The 17,222-nt window shown below is 28.7% G+C and overlaps 2 protein-coding genes across 2 annotated transcripts; both read right to left on the reverse strand.

The window, feature by feature from the left end:
* Positions 1 to 86: 86 nt before the first annotated feature.
* On the reverse strand, positions 87 to 7,409 carry LOC131176508 (aspartic proteinase 36-like). Its single transcript, XM_058141551.1, has 10 exons — positions 7,137 to 7,409; positions 6,508 to 6,637; positions 6,134 to 6,384; positions 5,811 to 6,038; positions 2,982 to 3,144; positions 2,718 to 2,791; positions 2,049 to 2,145; positions 1,088 to 1,154; positions 667 to 738; positions 87 to 536 (listed from the first exon to the last, which is right to left on the reverse strand). The coding sequence occupies exons 1-10, from the start codon at positions 7,370 to 7,372 to the stop codon at positions 364 to 366; spliced, it is 1,491 nt and encodes a 496-aa protein (XP_057997534.1). The 5' UTR covers positions 7,373 to 7,409; the 3' UTR covers positions 87 to 363.
* Positions 7,410 to 14,919: 7,510 nt separating this feature from the next.
* On the reverse strand, positions 14,920 to 16,566 carry LOC131176505 (uncharacterized). Its single transcript, XM_058141546.1, has 3 exons — positions 16,185 to 16,566; positions 15,833 to 15,961; positions 14,920 to 15,644 (listed from the first exon to the last, which is right to left on the reverse strand). The coding sequence occupies exons 1-3, from the start codon at positions 16,265 to 16,267 to the stop codon at positions 15,545 to 15,547; spliced, it is 312 nt and encodes a 103-aa protein (XP_057997529.1). The 5' UTR covers positions 16,268 to 16,566; the 3' UTR covers positions 14,920 to 15,544.
* Positions 16,567 to 17,222: the final 656 nt, after the last annotated feature.

Genomic DNA, 17,222 nt, shown 5'->3' on the forward strand with positions numbered 1-17,222 from the left:
AAAAAGGGTAAACAAGTATAAAGAAGCTAAGTAACAACCTAGCCACGTGTCTCAGTATGATCATAATACAGGAATCATCCAAGAAGTAACAAAACTGAGAAATTTCTATAAAATTAATTCTGACGTTACATCATTGATCCTGTATGAAATGTAATTTACAAAGCTGTCAATAGATGGAATCTCAATGGATGAAATTCTCAGCTTAGATGGCTGATGAAAAATATTCTCAAGGAAAATGCAGCCACAATGAAGAATCACATGCTATTGCACACCCTGAATATGAACTAAAGGGTCCATGGCTTTGCCGGTTGCCATAAATATAAACCGGCCAGCGCATTACAAAAGAAAGAATGAGAGCTCATGCTATGAAAACAGGTAACTTCCAAGTGTAAAGATATTCAGGAGTATTGTCATGGTTATTGATATCAGCTTGTAAGGTACATTCCTTGGTGAACTATTGTTACTGATATTCCCTGTATTGACGAACTCGCTTTTGCCGGTATTTGTAGTTGTCGAGACATTCACAGACATTGAACCTAACAGGACAGGATTCACAGATAAAGGATCAGTTTGGTGCAGGACTAAAATCAAACAAGTTTGGGGAACAAACATTTTTTCAATTCGATGTGGTCTCGATACCAAAAATAAAAGGCAGCAGCAACTTACAATCATAATTAGTCCATCCAAGTCGTTGATTAGCAATATCATAAACAAAGATTTTGTCTTTAAGAACAAGATCTGCAAAAGAAAATGGCAGTAATGTTAGCATAAGCACAGGATTGCTGCTACATTCGAAAAGAAGTAAAAGAGTGAATTTGTGAATCATTAGGCATTGCTTCTATGAGAGGAAGGAGAATTCAGAATGTTTTTTGAGATGAAGTTTCAGTATCTTGGTTGACATCAGAAGATTACAAAAACTAAAACCTCATGCATGAGGAAGTAAACTCAGAAAATAATTGCTCTAAGGCGGTCGAATCACAAGATTATGAGGAAATAGGACTCGTACAAGGCCTATATCTTAGACAACCCCGAAATCATCTTAGAACTAAATCCAAAAACTAGATTCTTTGTTTGTTGGTGTCATTACCTCCTAAGATAGTAATTTCTTGACCAGCAGTTTTTTGAAAGCCAATGCACCACACTGCGGCTCCACCCTGCAATACCAATTCAACTATCCCAGTTAGAGATGCAAGATACCAGATCAAATTACTGCACAACATTAAACAGAAGCATGAATTCAGATTACTGTGAAGGCTTATAGATTGTCCGAATATATTTCCATCTTTCAGTAGAAACAAAGGGTAACATTTAGATACAAAAAATAAATAAAGAAAAGAGGATATAAAAAGTAGTAGCAGCTTACTACTGCTCCTATAGAATGAAACACAAAACAAATGAATTAAAATTTAAGATGATTTTGAAGTTAAAATCTGTGTTTGTTTGAAAGAAAAGAAGAAAGATGAATATTAGTGGGTATAAAACAGAAAAGAGCAACTGATTTCCTCATCACTCCAAAGCATCAGATTTCAACACATCAAGGAGCTGAATTGAGTGCAAATATTGCAGCAAAGATTGGGCTGTACAAGATATCAAAATTGGCATTACAATATTATTCAGAGCCTCAGAGGTCAACAGATTTGTATGAAAGAAATGCAAGAACAATGTAAAAGCTAACTTCTCCAACAATTTTAACAGAAAAGTAGAACTCAGAAAGGGGGAAAACTAATTGAAGAAGAAACAATAAAAAAAAAAGGAAATCAAGACCAAGTATTCAATTCCTCAGAATAAATTGAAGGAGACAGACATCTCATTCCACATCTCATTCCAAACTTCTGTGCAAATGAACTATATACAGATATATTCTTAAACTACAAATAGAAAAGTAAATGAATAATAATCTTAACAATCAAGACCAAGTATTCAATTCCACAGAATAAATTGAAGGAGACAGACATCTCACTCCAAACTTCTGTGCAAATGAACTATATACAGATATTTTCTTAAACTACAAATAGAAAAGTAAATGAATAATAATCTTAACAACTCACAACAGAATTTTGCTGTAGAAGGTAATCTTGAGGATTTAAAATCATGGATGCACCTCCGGCAAAGTTGAGACTAACTTGAGGAAATACATCATTAATACTGCACAAATAAGTAATTCCAGGTTAGGATCATCTCACAGGGCAGCATACTCAGTGGAAAACTGTTGGGAATCTAAGTCCCATATCGGGAATAAACAAAAATATTGAATATAAGTGGTTGGGTTGCAATATTAACTTAGCTAGTCATTTTGATGTGTAAAGAAACTTAATCACTTATATAAGCCTAAATTAAAATGAATTAATATGTGATTTAACCGGCACTATCTCCAAATTTAACATGGTATCAGAGCCTAGACTCGGACTGAATTGTGGATTTCAGCCGCTCATAAAGTTATATAATTGGATCCGTATTGGATTACTAATTGTCTAGTGACAATCATGTGGGTACACTTGAGGGGGAGTGTTGGGTATCTAAGACCCAGATCAGGAATAAACAAATATAGTGATTATAAGTGGTTGAGTTGCAACATTGACTTAGTTAATCATTTTTTTTTATAAAGTATCTTAACCACTTATATAATTCCAAATTAAAATGAATTAATATGTAATTTGACCGGTACTCTCTCCAAATTTAACAAAAACAAATTAAGATTACAGATATGGAAAGCGAACCTTGTGGTGACTAAGTAACATTGATTTCCCTTGGAAAGATATGTGCGTGCATTTTGTGAAACAATAGTTGTAATCTGCACCAAGAAGACAAATAAATACTTCAAATATGGTTAAAGTTGGATAACATGGTAACACTACACTCTTGAGATACGTAACACACCGAACTTGGTAAATTGTCTTTTCTGATTTACGGAACATGAAGATCCTCAAAAATTAGATTCTTTTACTAATTAAAAACTAGCAAATAGTTCATTTGAAACTTACCGCATTGACAAACGGATCATAAGCTGCTTCAGCAAGGTATGCCAAGGTTGTTCCAGAATCAACTATTGTTCCCTGATTGCTTGATGTTGCAAAAACTGATGAATCAATGGCTAAAGTTTGGCCATTGACTGATATGCTCTGTAGGTTTAAATTATAATGGGGCCTGAAATTTCAGATGCAGAGGTGGTTAGTCACACATAATGCAGAAACAAATTTTACTCTCCATTGCTTTGAGCATCAATTAGAAAACAATGGCAGGTTATCCATCCAATCAAAAGCTATCAAACAGCAACAGGCATCATGCCCAAAATAATTATCTGATATGTAAAGAAGATTTTATTGTAGCTATTCAAGCGTTGAGCTTAATAATTGGTTCTGGATTTTAAAGGGTAGCAACTGAGAGATCCGCCAATAATAAGCGGATCTAAAGGATCTTAAAGCAAGTACATTTCTAAGCCCTAAGCCTATTTTCATATGCATTGACACCTAACTAGCCTAATTGAACCAAACTTACAGAGTTTGACTAGGACTCTTGTTATCAAGATCTAAAGTTTTAGTCTAGATGGTTTATTTGGTCAACACATTTGAGTAAGCCTCCAAGTAGCCAATCCCAAGCTCAATTTCATTCAACGGATTGATACAAATATGTTCAACATAAAAACAATCAATTAATGCTGATTCATGGTAGTTGGTAACTTGGACAGAAAATTTATTGTCCACACACTTAAAGCATTCAGACATCTTAGAACTTTTCAATAATACAAAATGGGCTGTTTTTCACTGCCTCAATTAGATGCCATGGTTAATAATAACAATTGCAGAAAACGCAATACAAAAATGAAAACTCAATTATCAACTAAACAAAATTAGTGCATATCAAATAACTCAACTCAACTCAACTCAACTAAACTTTTATCCCAAAAATTTATTGGGGTCGGCTATATGGATTTGCTTTCTCCACTCTAAACGATTTTGGGTTAAATCCTCGGAAATGTGTAATGCTTCTAGATCATGTTGTACTACTCTCCTCCAAGTCAGTTTAGGTCTACCTCTTCTTTTCTTTCTATCTTCCAACCCAATGTGCTCTTCTTGTCTAACTGGAGCCTTCGTATGTCTACCATTCACATGACCAAACCACCTCAATCTCACTTCTCTTAACTTATCTTCAATTGGCACCACTCTTACCTTTTCTCTAATACTCATATTACGGACTTTATTTAGTCTAGTATGGCCACTCATCTACTTTAACATTTTCATCTCCGCACCTCTTATCTTAGACACATACGATTCTTTCATTGCCCAACACTCACTACCATATAACATGGCCGGTCATACGACTGTACAGTAAAATTTTTCTTTCAACTTATTGAGAATCTTGCGATTACACAAAACTCCCGTGGCACGTCTCCACTTTAACCATCCGGCTTTAATCCTATGATGAACATCATCCTCACATCCCCCATCTACTTGAAGTATTGAGCCAAGATATTTAAAGTGATTACTTCGGAGCAATACCACTCCATCTAAACTAACTCCTTCCCTATTACTAGTTCGGCCTTCACTGAATTTGCAATACATGTATTCTGTATTCGTTCTACTTAACTTAAAGCCTTTTGACTTTAGAGTACTTCTCCAAAACTTTAGCGTTTTATTGACTCCTCATGTCTCATCTATCAGAACTATATCATCCGCAAACAGCCACAGATTATTCATGCCGGTTGCACTAGTGAGGCTTTGAAATTATGTGTGGAATTACTCGGATAAAGAGCTTAAGTAGATTACGCAGCAAAAGGATGATAATCAATTAAATGAAAGCAAGATGTGACAATTAAGGAAGAAATTTGTGAAAAGCTCAAAATTTTAGGGATTGAATCTCACGATCTGGAATGAGAGATGGTAGCAAATAAAGAATATGATCTTTGTTTGAGGGCATATGATTTTTAACAGTACTAGTGCATGAAGAAGATAAAATACAAACTTACAAATAGCATTATAAGGACTACCCTCTAATCCCTTAAACGTATGACAACTTTTACAATGAATGACTAGCTGAACATAAGGTAAGAAATAAACCCATTTCATTGTGTTTTACCATTCAAACAATGTGCATCCATCAATCACTGCAAAAGCCTAAAGTTAGTTAAACAAAGGACGAAAACTGAGGTCCAAGATGCATAAACTCACCACAATGAGCTAAAACAAAGAATGTACCAAATTTCAGCGATAAAAAAGATAGTCTATAATATCAAATGGGAAAAAACAAGGTTAACAATTCTGTAATAGATTACTAGAAATATACTAAAACAAAGAATGTACCAAATTTCAGTGATAAAAAGATAGTCTATAATATCAAATGGGAAAAAACAAGGTTAACAATTCTGTAATTGATTACTAGAAATATATTAATTATGAATACTTCTTTTACTAGCATCTTCTCCTTTTTGCAACCGGTCTTCAAGATGATAACAGTTACATTTATAAGAGAAAAACGCTCTAAATAACAACATCCATGCAGTACACAAAAAAAACGCAAGAAAGCATTACTATAAATTTTTATAAATATGCTGTAATCAGCCACTATGGAGAGGGGAAAAAAAAAACTAAATTTATGAACTATATGATGACCATCTGTTATGATATCGCTCAACGAGCTGTGAAAGGTCAAAGCAGCAAAGGGATGGTTTAAAAATTGCACATGTAACAAAATAGTCACTTTGAAAAACAATAAATGCCACTCTGCTAGAAATTTATTAAATAACAAAAAAAAAACTAATTGTTGTTCTTGCTAAAATCAAAATCTAAATAGATAAAGCAGGGAGCAAAACATACTGCGTTGGGACAAGTGGAGTATAGACAATATTTGGCTCCACAATTTCTCCAAGAACTAATACACCACCACCAGCATCATCTCCTTTTAAGCAATGAGAGAACACCTTTGGTGTTATCCCTTGTGAAGCCAGCTGGGAGATTACAGACATATCCTGTTGCCCAAAACCAAAGATCCCATCAACTGCTCTATCAGACTTTGTCAAGTCTCCAGTCTGTAATGTGCTACACCTGTTTAAAATTCACTGTCTAAATTCAAGAATTCCAACTTCTAACAGATAAGAAATGATACAATTCTCATTTTTGACAGATTCATGACAGCTCACCCGAAGACAACAGCAGCTGAAGAATTATTAGTCACAGATCCACCAAGAACCGTATCAAAATGCAAAAAATCAGCTACATAATAGCCTGATGTACCACTGCCATCCCCATATTGGAACGTGTAGCCGCACTGGTTGCTTTGAGAAGAACAGAGAGAATCCGATGATTGAATTCCAACAGTGCATCGTTGGTCTGAACATGAGATCAATGAAGCTGTTGATGAGCTTCCAGGATCAAACGAAGTGAGTGGAATCTGTAAGAGAAGCCAGGAATCATGTTGAAAACAGTTGTAGCACTAACTTGCTCCTATTGTGTTACAAACTTGGTGAGACTAAAATCAAACAAATAAAATTTGGGTAAGTTAAAGTAAACTTACTTGGAGTCCACTTGTAACGGGGCAACCATTGCAGGAGCTGCAACTGACCCACAGAACATCACTCCCAGTATCTATTTGTACGTAGAAATCTTTTGGAGGAGAACCCAACTGCACTTTTGTATAATATAGCCTATAACACAATCAAATGAGTACACTGAATCAAACCACCAAAATTACTGCACAATCTACAGGTTCCAAGATGCAGCTTTTATGCTTCCAATGTAACAACCATTACGAACTCAATTGCATATGTAAGTTTCTACGTGTGTATAAGTGAATGTGTCCCATATAAAAGCCACTAAGAGCCCACAAAACTAAGCTGCATAGTTCAATTAAAAACGAACATGAAAGATAACGAGGAAAAATACTAAATTCCATAGTCAAAAACTCCAAAATTGGAAACCCAGAACAACAAATCCAATCCTGAAAGCGATGAAACTTGTAAACAATAGAAAGTAGAAACATAAAGACCCTTAAACAAAGAAACCACCGACAGGCATTAAATTGTTTACATTTGCCCCAATTGGATATCCGTACAACCACATGATTACCAACCACCAAAACATGAACAAAAACAAGAACCCAAAACTCAACATCACGTGAACAATACAAACAACCAACAAATTTACCCAACAAGGAAAGGATTGAAGGTTCCTTGAACAGGGAAATCCACGACACCACCAGCAGACTGCAAAATTCTACGATGCCTAAAGCTATCTCGCTCTCTGAGCTGGTTCAACTCGAGCCTATGACTGGGAGGAATCCCCCTCTCGAGAGTAAGAGTAGCCGGAAAAGAAGAAAGAACCAGTGTAACGTGCGAAAGTACGGCAGCGATGACAATTCCGACAGGAAAAGCCACTGCCATTCCTGTTTTTCTGCTTTTGCAGTTGTTTCCCTTCTATCTCAATGGTAGAATAATTGGAAACTGTAGAGATTATAAAAACAGGAAAGATGCAGTAAAAGATTGTGTTTTGCTGTGAAATTGGAAAGGAAACGAACAGATTGACGGATACACAATCAATAGATAATGAGAGAAAGGAAAAAGAAGGAAACGAAAGGAAAGTTGAAAGAAAGAAACAAACAAACAACCTGATTGTTTCAAACCAGAAGAACACTTAAATATATTACGTAAAGTTGATTTTTTAAAATGCAAATTACATTAGTTATTATTATTATTATTATTATTATTATTATTATTATTAAACAAATTAATCTGAAAATATAAAAATTATAATTTAATTTTTCTATTTAAAAAAAAATTATGGTTAGTCAATTATAAACAAAACATTCAATTTAAATTAAAGAAATTAAATTATAAAAAAAATCATTTCAACTAAATTATTATTTTATTAAAATTAAATTGCAGGCTTTATCATTCCTCAAACATTAAATTATAAATTATTCTTATTTTTAAGTTTAAATTGTATAATACACTCACATACAGATTGATCATATGAGGATAAAAAAAATATTAAAATTTAAAAATTCAATGTTTAATTATTTATTTTTTAAGGATATTTAATTATTTATTATTTCTGATAAAAATTATTATTATTATTATTATTATTATTATTATTATTATTATTGAGTTATGATTTATTCCCGTGCTTCCCATTCGGTAAACTAACTGCTTCAACTGCATCATGCGCTTAGGAAAAAAAAAAGAAAAAAAAACGTGCATCATGTGCGTATTTCGCACGCTTTTTTTCTTTAATGATATTTTTCGGCATTAGAAAAAAAATATATATTTCAAGTGTTATGCAACAACGAATTTTTTTTATGTAATGTTGGGTATAATTTTATATATATTTAATTTGGGAGATTTAAATTTGATATATATATATTAATTAAAATTTTATATTATAAGATAAATATTAGGTCAAATGATTAAAAAAAATCTTTATTAATTTTTTTTAATTTTAGTAAAAATTTTTAATTTTGTATTAATTTAGTCTCAAATTTTTATATTAATTTTAATTTTAACAATTACCTTGACTAGATAATTTAATTGATAAAAATAGTTCAAATATTTAACAATATTATTAGTATCAGTTAATAATTTTAATTTTTTTTATAATTTTGACAATTATTCTTAAATAAATTAAATAAAAATATTATTTTACTGAATCAAATAATTATTATTTTAAAAATTATAATTAAATTTTTTTTGTCATATTATTTATTAATACTTCATCTTCAAATATTTGATTTTTTTTTATTTATTAGGCCTTAATTCAAAATAAAATGATGTGAAAGATGAGAATTAAAAGTATATTAAAAAGAGAGAAAAAAATAAGATTATAATATTATATATATTATTTAATTTTTATATTTTTTTATCAATAAATTTTTATTAAAATTAATGAAAATATTAAAATTATTAAATAAATTAATAAAATTAAATAAATTAACTAAGATTAACAATATATAAATAAAAATTTTGAATATTTCATCAAGTTATGAAAAAGTCCAAAGTTAATAGTTTTGAACTTTAAGGCTAATCTGTACTTGACTTTACATAAAATTATGTTTAAACAGTGAAGCAATCAACCAACCACCATTTAAATTAGTAATTCTCAAATTGATCAACTCTAATCAGAAAATCAATTGACATAATTATTTATTTGATTAAAAATATTTTTTTAAAAATATATTTTTTAAAATAAATGAAGCCTAAATTATTATTTAAAAATTTTAATTTAGCAATTCTTTATTGGCTGATTATCAACAATTAATCATGAATAAACATAACATTATAGATGGTTTGAGCAGAGATAGCAACAATTATATCCTAATTTTATTTTATTTTTATTTTAAAAAATGATGTAATTCATCTAGAAGATATGTGAAACAAAGTTCCACTTTGTTAAATTGACATTTATTAAAAAGCAAAATAGGATTTTGACAATTGAGCTTTTATTTTATGTAAATAAAGATTTCTTGCTAACAACAAATAATCCATTTTAATCAATTGAAAGAAGATATTAGAATAGATCTGCTTCAGTTCAAGAATTAGGTTAATTAGAATTAAATTGAAAGCTTTATTATTTTGATTTTATTTCAATTCGATTTAATTATGATTAAATTTAATTATTAAAATTTTAAATAAAAAATAATTTAAATTTTAAATGAATTGATCAATTTTATTATAATTTAAAGTTCATTTTAATTAATTCAGACTTTATTTTTTATGGAGTAAATACCCATTCACTAAGATCATTTGGTGTACCATTTAAAATTAATAATTATTTTTAAATAAAATAATTTTTAGAAAAAGAAATTAAAGAATATGATGAATAAAAATTAATATTAAAATTAATATTTTTATATTTTATTATTAATGAAAAAATAAAATTTTATTAAATAAAAATTTATTTAATCTTAATTGAAAAATACATAAATTTATTTAATCTAAAATTTAATTTTACCTGGACTGAAAATATAGTAGGTTATTTTATTTTTTTTTATTAATTTGATTAAATATATGAACATGAATGAATGGCCCCACCGAAATTCTATTTCTTTATCCTTTGATCGAGGCCACTCTTTTATCTTAGCAAAGACGGGCCCCTTCAACCACCTCCATTTGAAATAAAGCTGAATCCTCTGTGTTCCACTATGGGGTACTTTAGCACTACCCAATGCACCATTTTTTGTAATTTATTTTATTTATTTTTTAATGGTTTTTTTTTTTAAAAAAAAAAGCAAAAAAATATTGTCCACGTATTTATCTTTTTACTACTTTATTTATTCCACATATACAACAATCCTTAATGACAAAGCTTTGGCTTGCCTTTTCACAATGACTTTCTTGCCCTTGTATTTCTTACAATAATTCTTCTAAATTTTAAAAAAAAAAAAATTCAATTTTCTCTTAGAAATTCAATATACATAAAATTACAAGTGCACCCATTATATTTATTAAGGTTTTCTTTATATAATTCACTAGTATGAGAAATTATTATTTTAATGATAAATACACCTCATTAATATAGCAGGATATATTTATCATTAAAATTATAATTTTTTATTAATAAAGTACATTAAATAAATATTAACGATGCAAATTTGACTAGAAAAATTGAATTATAAAATAATTGAATTAAATTTATAAGAGTTTTAAAACAATGTTTAAATATTTTGAAGAAATTTAGGTTTTTGACAATAGAGTTGTGTATAGAATATGGTTGACATTTTTTGTTAAGGATGGAAAATAAATCGGATATATATGGGTTTCTGATCTAATCAAATTTTATGAATTTGGATAGTATATAATCAAATTTGATATGAATTTAAATTTAAAAAATAATATTTATATATTATTTGAATTCGTTTATATAATTAATTAATTAAATAAAAAAATATACTTTTATAATAATTTTTATAAATTTTTATATATATTATATTTTAAATAAATAGAATTTAAATATTTTATAAAATTATTAAAATTTTTAAATATAAATTATTAATAATAATATTTTTTTATATTAATTATTAATTAAAATATATAAAATTAAATGAGTTTTATTATTTTTTAAGTAATAATAATTAATTTAAAATAAATTTTAATTAAATTTGGGATAATTTAAATATTAAAAATATTATTTAAATTTGAAAAAGGCGATTTTTGCGGTACTAGTGACTAAGGGCAAATTTGTCATTGGGAAGATTAATTTCCGGAGGCCGGCGTTTGACCGATGAAAGCAATGCAAAAGGATGAGGCGGGCAACCGGCAACCGGCAAGTGCTCATCCTTATGTTACGGATGACCTTGATAGTAATGGGGCCCACACCCAAAAGTGAAGTACCTTATTCTTATTTTTATTAATAATTTTTTTTATTGATTCAAATAAATGCATCCATTCTGCTTTTTGGACGTTTAAGAATATTTTAGGATTACTCATAAATTTAACAAAATTTAAATTAAATATTTATATTATAATTTATATATTGATTATTTTAATTATACATATTAATTTATATAAATTTTATATAAATATTTAATTTAAATTATTAAATTCATATTATATGAAATTGAGTTTATGTTAAAATATACTTAATATTTTATGTTAATGGTATTATTTTTTTACTAAATTATAAATATAAATAAATCTTTACCTATATTTTAAATTTTAGCAAACATTTAATTTTAAGAATTTAAATTATAGGAAGATTTAATTGATAAAATATAAATTTCGGTTGAAATTGAAAATGTATTTAAAGATTTGAATTTTTTTCATCAAATTTTATTTTTAATATAATTTAATAAATATTAATAAACATTTAATTTAGTGTTAATTTGGTATAAACTTAAAGTCAAAGAATTTTGGTCAATATTCTATTTGATATTCTTTGTTTCTATATCAAATTATTGTTATTATTATTATTATTATTATTATTATTATTATTAGTTCTTGTAATGAAGTTAAAAAAAGTTTATAATATTGTAATTAATGGATATTACTGATAAAATTTTAATTATATATAAAATATTATTTATATAGAATTATAAAAAAATAAATAATTTAATCCATTTAAAAATCTTATACATTCAAATCAAATTAAATTAATCAAATAAAAATAATTATAATAATTTTTATAATTATTTTTATTTGGATAATATTTATTGAGGATAATTAAATTAAAAAAAAATAAAAATTACATTTATGTTTTTATTTAATTATTTAATTTAAATGGAATATTGATAACCTAATGATTAGGGGTCTTAAATGAATGCAGGTGACAAACATGCGCAGCCATAAAAATTAATAGAGGAATTGGCATTAGAGTTGAATGGTTAAAATTATTTTAAATATTATTAAAAAAAATAATTAAAAAAAATAATATTATTTTTTAAAAAATATATGATTAAAATTTATTAAATTTAATTTTAAATTATTTTAAATTAATATATTTAAAAAGTAATTTTTTTAATATTAATTTTAATAATAATGCTAAACAGAACTGGGCTATTAACCGGGCATTAGGCGTCATTGCATAAGTCATTTATTGGTACTTATTAATCGCTCATTCACAATCACAAATCATATAATTCTCTCAAAATAAGAATATTTATTTACCACTTCTCATCTGCAATGACATATTGCTTGCTTATAAATTGTTATAATAATAATAATAATAATCTAGAACATGACATTATCTTCTAGAGGTCAAAGGTAAGGACTAATTCATAAGTGTGTTAACTCAGAAAATTAATTTAATTTCAATATGTGAAATGAATATAATGTCATAAAAACTAGCTTTTAGATATATAGGTTTCATGTGAATTATCTTAACTTAATAATTTTTTAATTAATTAAATTTTATGTGGAATTATATTGTTAACCCTCTTAATTCAATGATAAATTAGTGAATAAAAAAATCATGGGGATATAATCAGGCAATTAAAAAAAAGAGCACAATTATTTAAAAAATGTCAATATCCAATGATATAGAAATAATTAGCCCACAAGAACCTAATTAGATTGTGACATTTGACACCCTCATACCTAATCGTATTTTACATATTTATTATGAATTTTTATTAGGGTTTAAAATTTTTTCAATTTTTATACTGTAAAAAAATATTTTTTTTAAAAAAATATTATTTTAAATATATTATAATTAAATAATTTTAAATCATTATTTTAACGTCTAAAATAGTATTTTTTTTAAAAAAAAGCAAGTTGAAACTGTAGCCCCAAATAAACTCTAATCATGGATATTTTATTACTTTTACATAAATATTGTAATTATATTTAAAATTATAAAATTTTAAATTTAATTTCAATAAAACATATATATAATAATGAAATTAATTTACTTATGATACAATAATATAATTTAGAAGCATAAAATTATATGTTAGAATCTTAATCAAAATCAAATATGATAAATTCATTCTTCAATCTTTTTCTCTGAAGAATCTATTTTTATAATTTTTACTTCTTTCTATAATTACTTTTTTTTTAATTTAAAAAATATTTTTTCTAAATTACTTCTTTTAATAACATCTAAAATAATATTTAAAAAAAACTTTTTAATCCTTAAATTCTAAGATAGTGTTTGCACAAAAATAATCATTTTATTTATTAATTATTTTTAGGCCTAAGAATTAATTAAATAATTCTTTTATAAATTTAATTTAATTAATTTTATTTTATTAATTTAATTAATTTGTGGTATAAGATAATTAATAATTAAATTAATAATTGTTGGAGAGTTAGTGGCAATTTCAAACGAATAATCATTTTATTTATTAATTAAAGAAAATTAATTTGTGGTATAAGATAATTAATAATTAAATTAATAATTGTTATCTGAAAGAGGAGAGTTAGTGGCAATTTCAAACGGTTTTAAGTAGTTCCAGGAGTTGGCAGATGATTATAAGTAACCGCAGAACGTGATAAAATGTGTTTCAGAGTTTTCCAAGAGTCTTCCAGATATCTATAGTCAGAACTATAAAAGTCAGACACACCGCAATGTAAAAGACCCCGACCACTCAATCAATCAAATAATAATAGACTCAACAGTCTATTTATCTTTAATTTTATCTATCTTTTTATTTTTTCAGCTTTATATTTATTTTTCAAGCATTGTACTTAAATTTTCAATTGCTTTAATTGTTTAGTTTAAGTGAGATTTTAATGAAACTGTGATACACTCAGTATTTGATACACTCGCAATTTCTAAGCTATTAGCTAGCCAAATTATTTTCTAAGGAAAAAGATAGAAAATTTATTTTCAATATTGTGAGATTTTAAATTTGAATTTTAATAAAAAAAAGGAAAAAAAAATATATAATTGGACATATCATCTAGTTAGAGCAACTTATAATTCAAAGGTTGAACTAATTAAACTAGAATAACAAAAACAATAAGAAACTAGATGTTCAAATCATCCAACAAGTTGAACAAGTCCAAGCCTCCAAGGCCAAATGTTGATTCCAAGTTATCACTTGACATCCAAATAAATCAACAATCTTGACTAGTTATTTATGGTAATGGGTTGATCAAATCAACATATTTTGTTTTAATAATAATAATAATATGAAGATTTATAGGTTGTAGCTAGCGATTGGTATCCATTTGACTTTGAGGATATTCACAAAGATTGCCTTGGTTTGTAATTGTTGAGTTGATTGAGTAAAGTGAATATAACTTGCGCACAAGATATACCCTCCTTTCCCATTACCTAATCTTCAGCTTTTCTTGCAAGAGCTATGACAACCGAATGTTGGATCCAAAAATTAATCATTCTGAAAAATCACACCAATAAGCTTTAGGTTCATAAGTTATGACCTATTGAAATTGCTATTAAGAAATAGACACCATTTTTAAAGTTAGATGGATCTTGATAAGCACGTTGATGGGACTTCAACTTAGTCTTAATTGCTATAATATTTATCCTGCCAAACAGCCCATGTTCTTTGCTAGACAAAATAATGGGCTACCAACCTCCAATGAAACTTGTATTTTAAAAAAAAATCTTGAGGTTATTGTTGGCCATTCTTATTGGTAACGAGTCCCTTTTCTTAAAATAGGGATTTTATTAATAAAGATCTTAGCCAACTTTCTTCTGCAGTTAATTTTGTCAATAAACTTCTGAGTGATGTCCATAATCCAGGTCCTTGAAATCTATTTAGACTTGGCTTTATAGCATTGCCAAAAAATTGGGTGCTACATAGTGATGTCCTGAATCCAGGTCCTTGCTGCTAGATTTGGCATCCTTTGGCATTGCCAAAAACTTGGGTGCTTGTCGGGGGATGTGCTCGAAAGTTCTAAAATTCTGTCTGATTTGCATATCTTCCGAGACTCAGCCACTGTGCTTTACAAGTCCATATGAAACCTTGCATTTGCAGACAGATGTTGTAGGTGTGGCCAGCAGGCCGAGCCAGCTTCGGTCTCTAGAACTGAGGGCCTGGAACTGGATCTGAACCCGCAAGCTCTGGTCTGGTTCTGGATCAGAACCGGACCGCGGCTGGGTCTAGTAATTGACCCAAAAATTGTAAGTTTTAGCAGGGAGCACATATTAGGCTTTCAATCAAAGTCCTTTGAATCCTTTCCAATAATTCCCTTCCCGAAAAGCAACATAGAAATGCTTATATTTGCTTTGGCCATGGTCTGCAACAGACAAAAACTGAAAAAAATACCAGTGTGCTTGAAAAAACTTCTTAGATAGTTTGAAGGCAACTATTATATTCAATTGTTACTGTTAAACTGAAGAAACAGAAGAGAAGGGGAACAGAAAGGAGGTAATTGACTCTTCACATCCTTCAGTATTCGTAGATGTAAATGCAATTCCACACAGGGTTTTCAAAACTTAACTGTGCAGGTCTCCAACAAAACAGAGGTCTATTGAAGATCCGAATTTCTCCATGTACTGTCAAAGGCCTAAAAATAACTGAGACCAACAAATTACCAACACCAACAATGTCTTTCACAAAGCTGATATCACTGCAAGCAACATTAGGGAAATCAATAATTTAATATCCCCATTCCACATTACCAAACTAGGTGTATATTGTTTGTTCAAGCACGAAGTTAAAATGTAAATGACAATGCCAGTAGTAAGCTATATGCTTGCTACAGTTATGATATTCCCCTAGGTTCTTACATCCAAGACCATGGGATTAAAGGTCATTTAAAAAGTCGAGGCCAAACATTATGCATCAATTACCTCATTTCTCTTCTAAAAGAAACGATGTGCATGACAGAAGAGAGGACAACTCCTCTTGTGTCGCCAATCCAAAGCCTTGCCATGTTATTCTACCAAATTTGTCCAGTAGGAAAATGTAACTGCAGGGCGATGACAATAACAAAGCACATTTTAAAAATAAATGCTTCTGGCTAGAAATGGCATAACTTATGAACTGAAAACCTTTTATAAACAGTAAGAAGGTTCAGTATTTTAAGTTCTTTTCTGAAGTAATAATGGTCACCAAATGAATAAACAATCCACTTCTGAAGTGCATTGTTTCCTTCAGTACTAGATTTCCTCATTATTCAAAGCAGCAACTGTTTGATTGGATTCTGACATAACAGCCATGAGTCTATAAATGAGACCTGAAAATATGAAATCTTGATTATTAAGTCAATAGCAAAATATGTCATCACAAGGTTTGGCTGTCAATATCACATTATTATGGTAAAATTGATGAGTCCCACATCGGTTCTGCAGGGAGGTCTTGAGTGTTATATATATGAGTTTGCAAACCTTCCCTTGTGAGCTAGCTTTTGAGGTGGAGTTAGGCAGGTTCATATCAAAAATGATAAGGAAAAATGTAGTTTAGTACCTTGTACAGATGAATATTTTTTGCATCATGAAATGCATCGAGAAAAGGCATGGTCCAGGAGTCAATCACGGCCTGTTGTGAAAAAAAAAGTTTATTTCAAAAAAAAAAAAACAAAAACCCTAACCAGCAGCAGCAGAAAATTCATGTTGTGTTATCATATTTTGATTTCTGAAATCCCCAGGCACTACCATCAGAACATCAAAGGAAAGGGACTAAGGGAGTCAAGTGAGCTGGAATCTAATAACCTATTTTGAATATAACCCAGTTATTTCATGAAAGAGACTTGATACTCTTCAATTATGACTTGGCTTGCAGTTTTTGTTATATTTCTTCTTGGCCCAGTTGTCATACAACAGTTAGATTAAAAACATACCAGCAATAAGAAAGTCCCTGATCCAATAATCCAATATGGGCAAAGACAT

The sequence above is a fragment of the Hevea brasiliensis genome, unplaced genomic scaffold (assembly GCF_030052815.1).
Source record: "Hevea brasiliensis isolate MT/VB/25A 57/8 unplaced genomic scaffold, ASM3005281v1 Scaf143, whole genome shotgun sequence".
Classification (NCBI taxonomy): domain Eukaryota; kingdom Viridiplantae; phylum Streptophyta; class Magnoliopsida; order Malpighiales; family Euphorbiaceae; genus Hevea; species Hevea brasiliensis.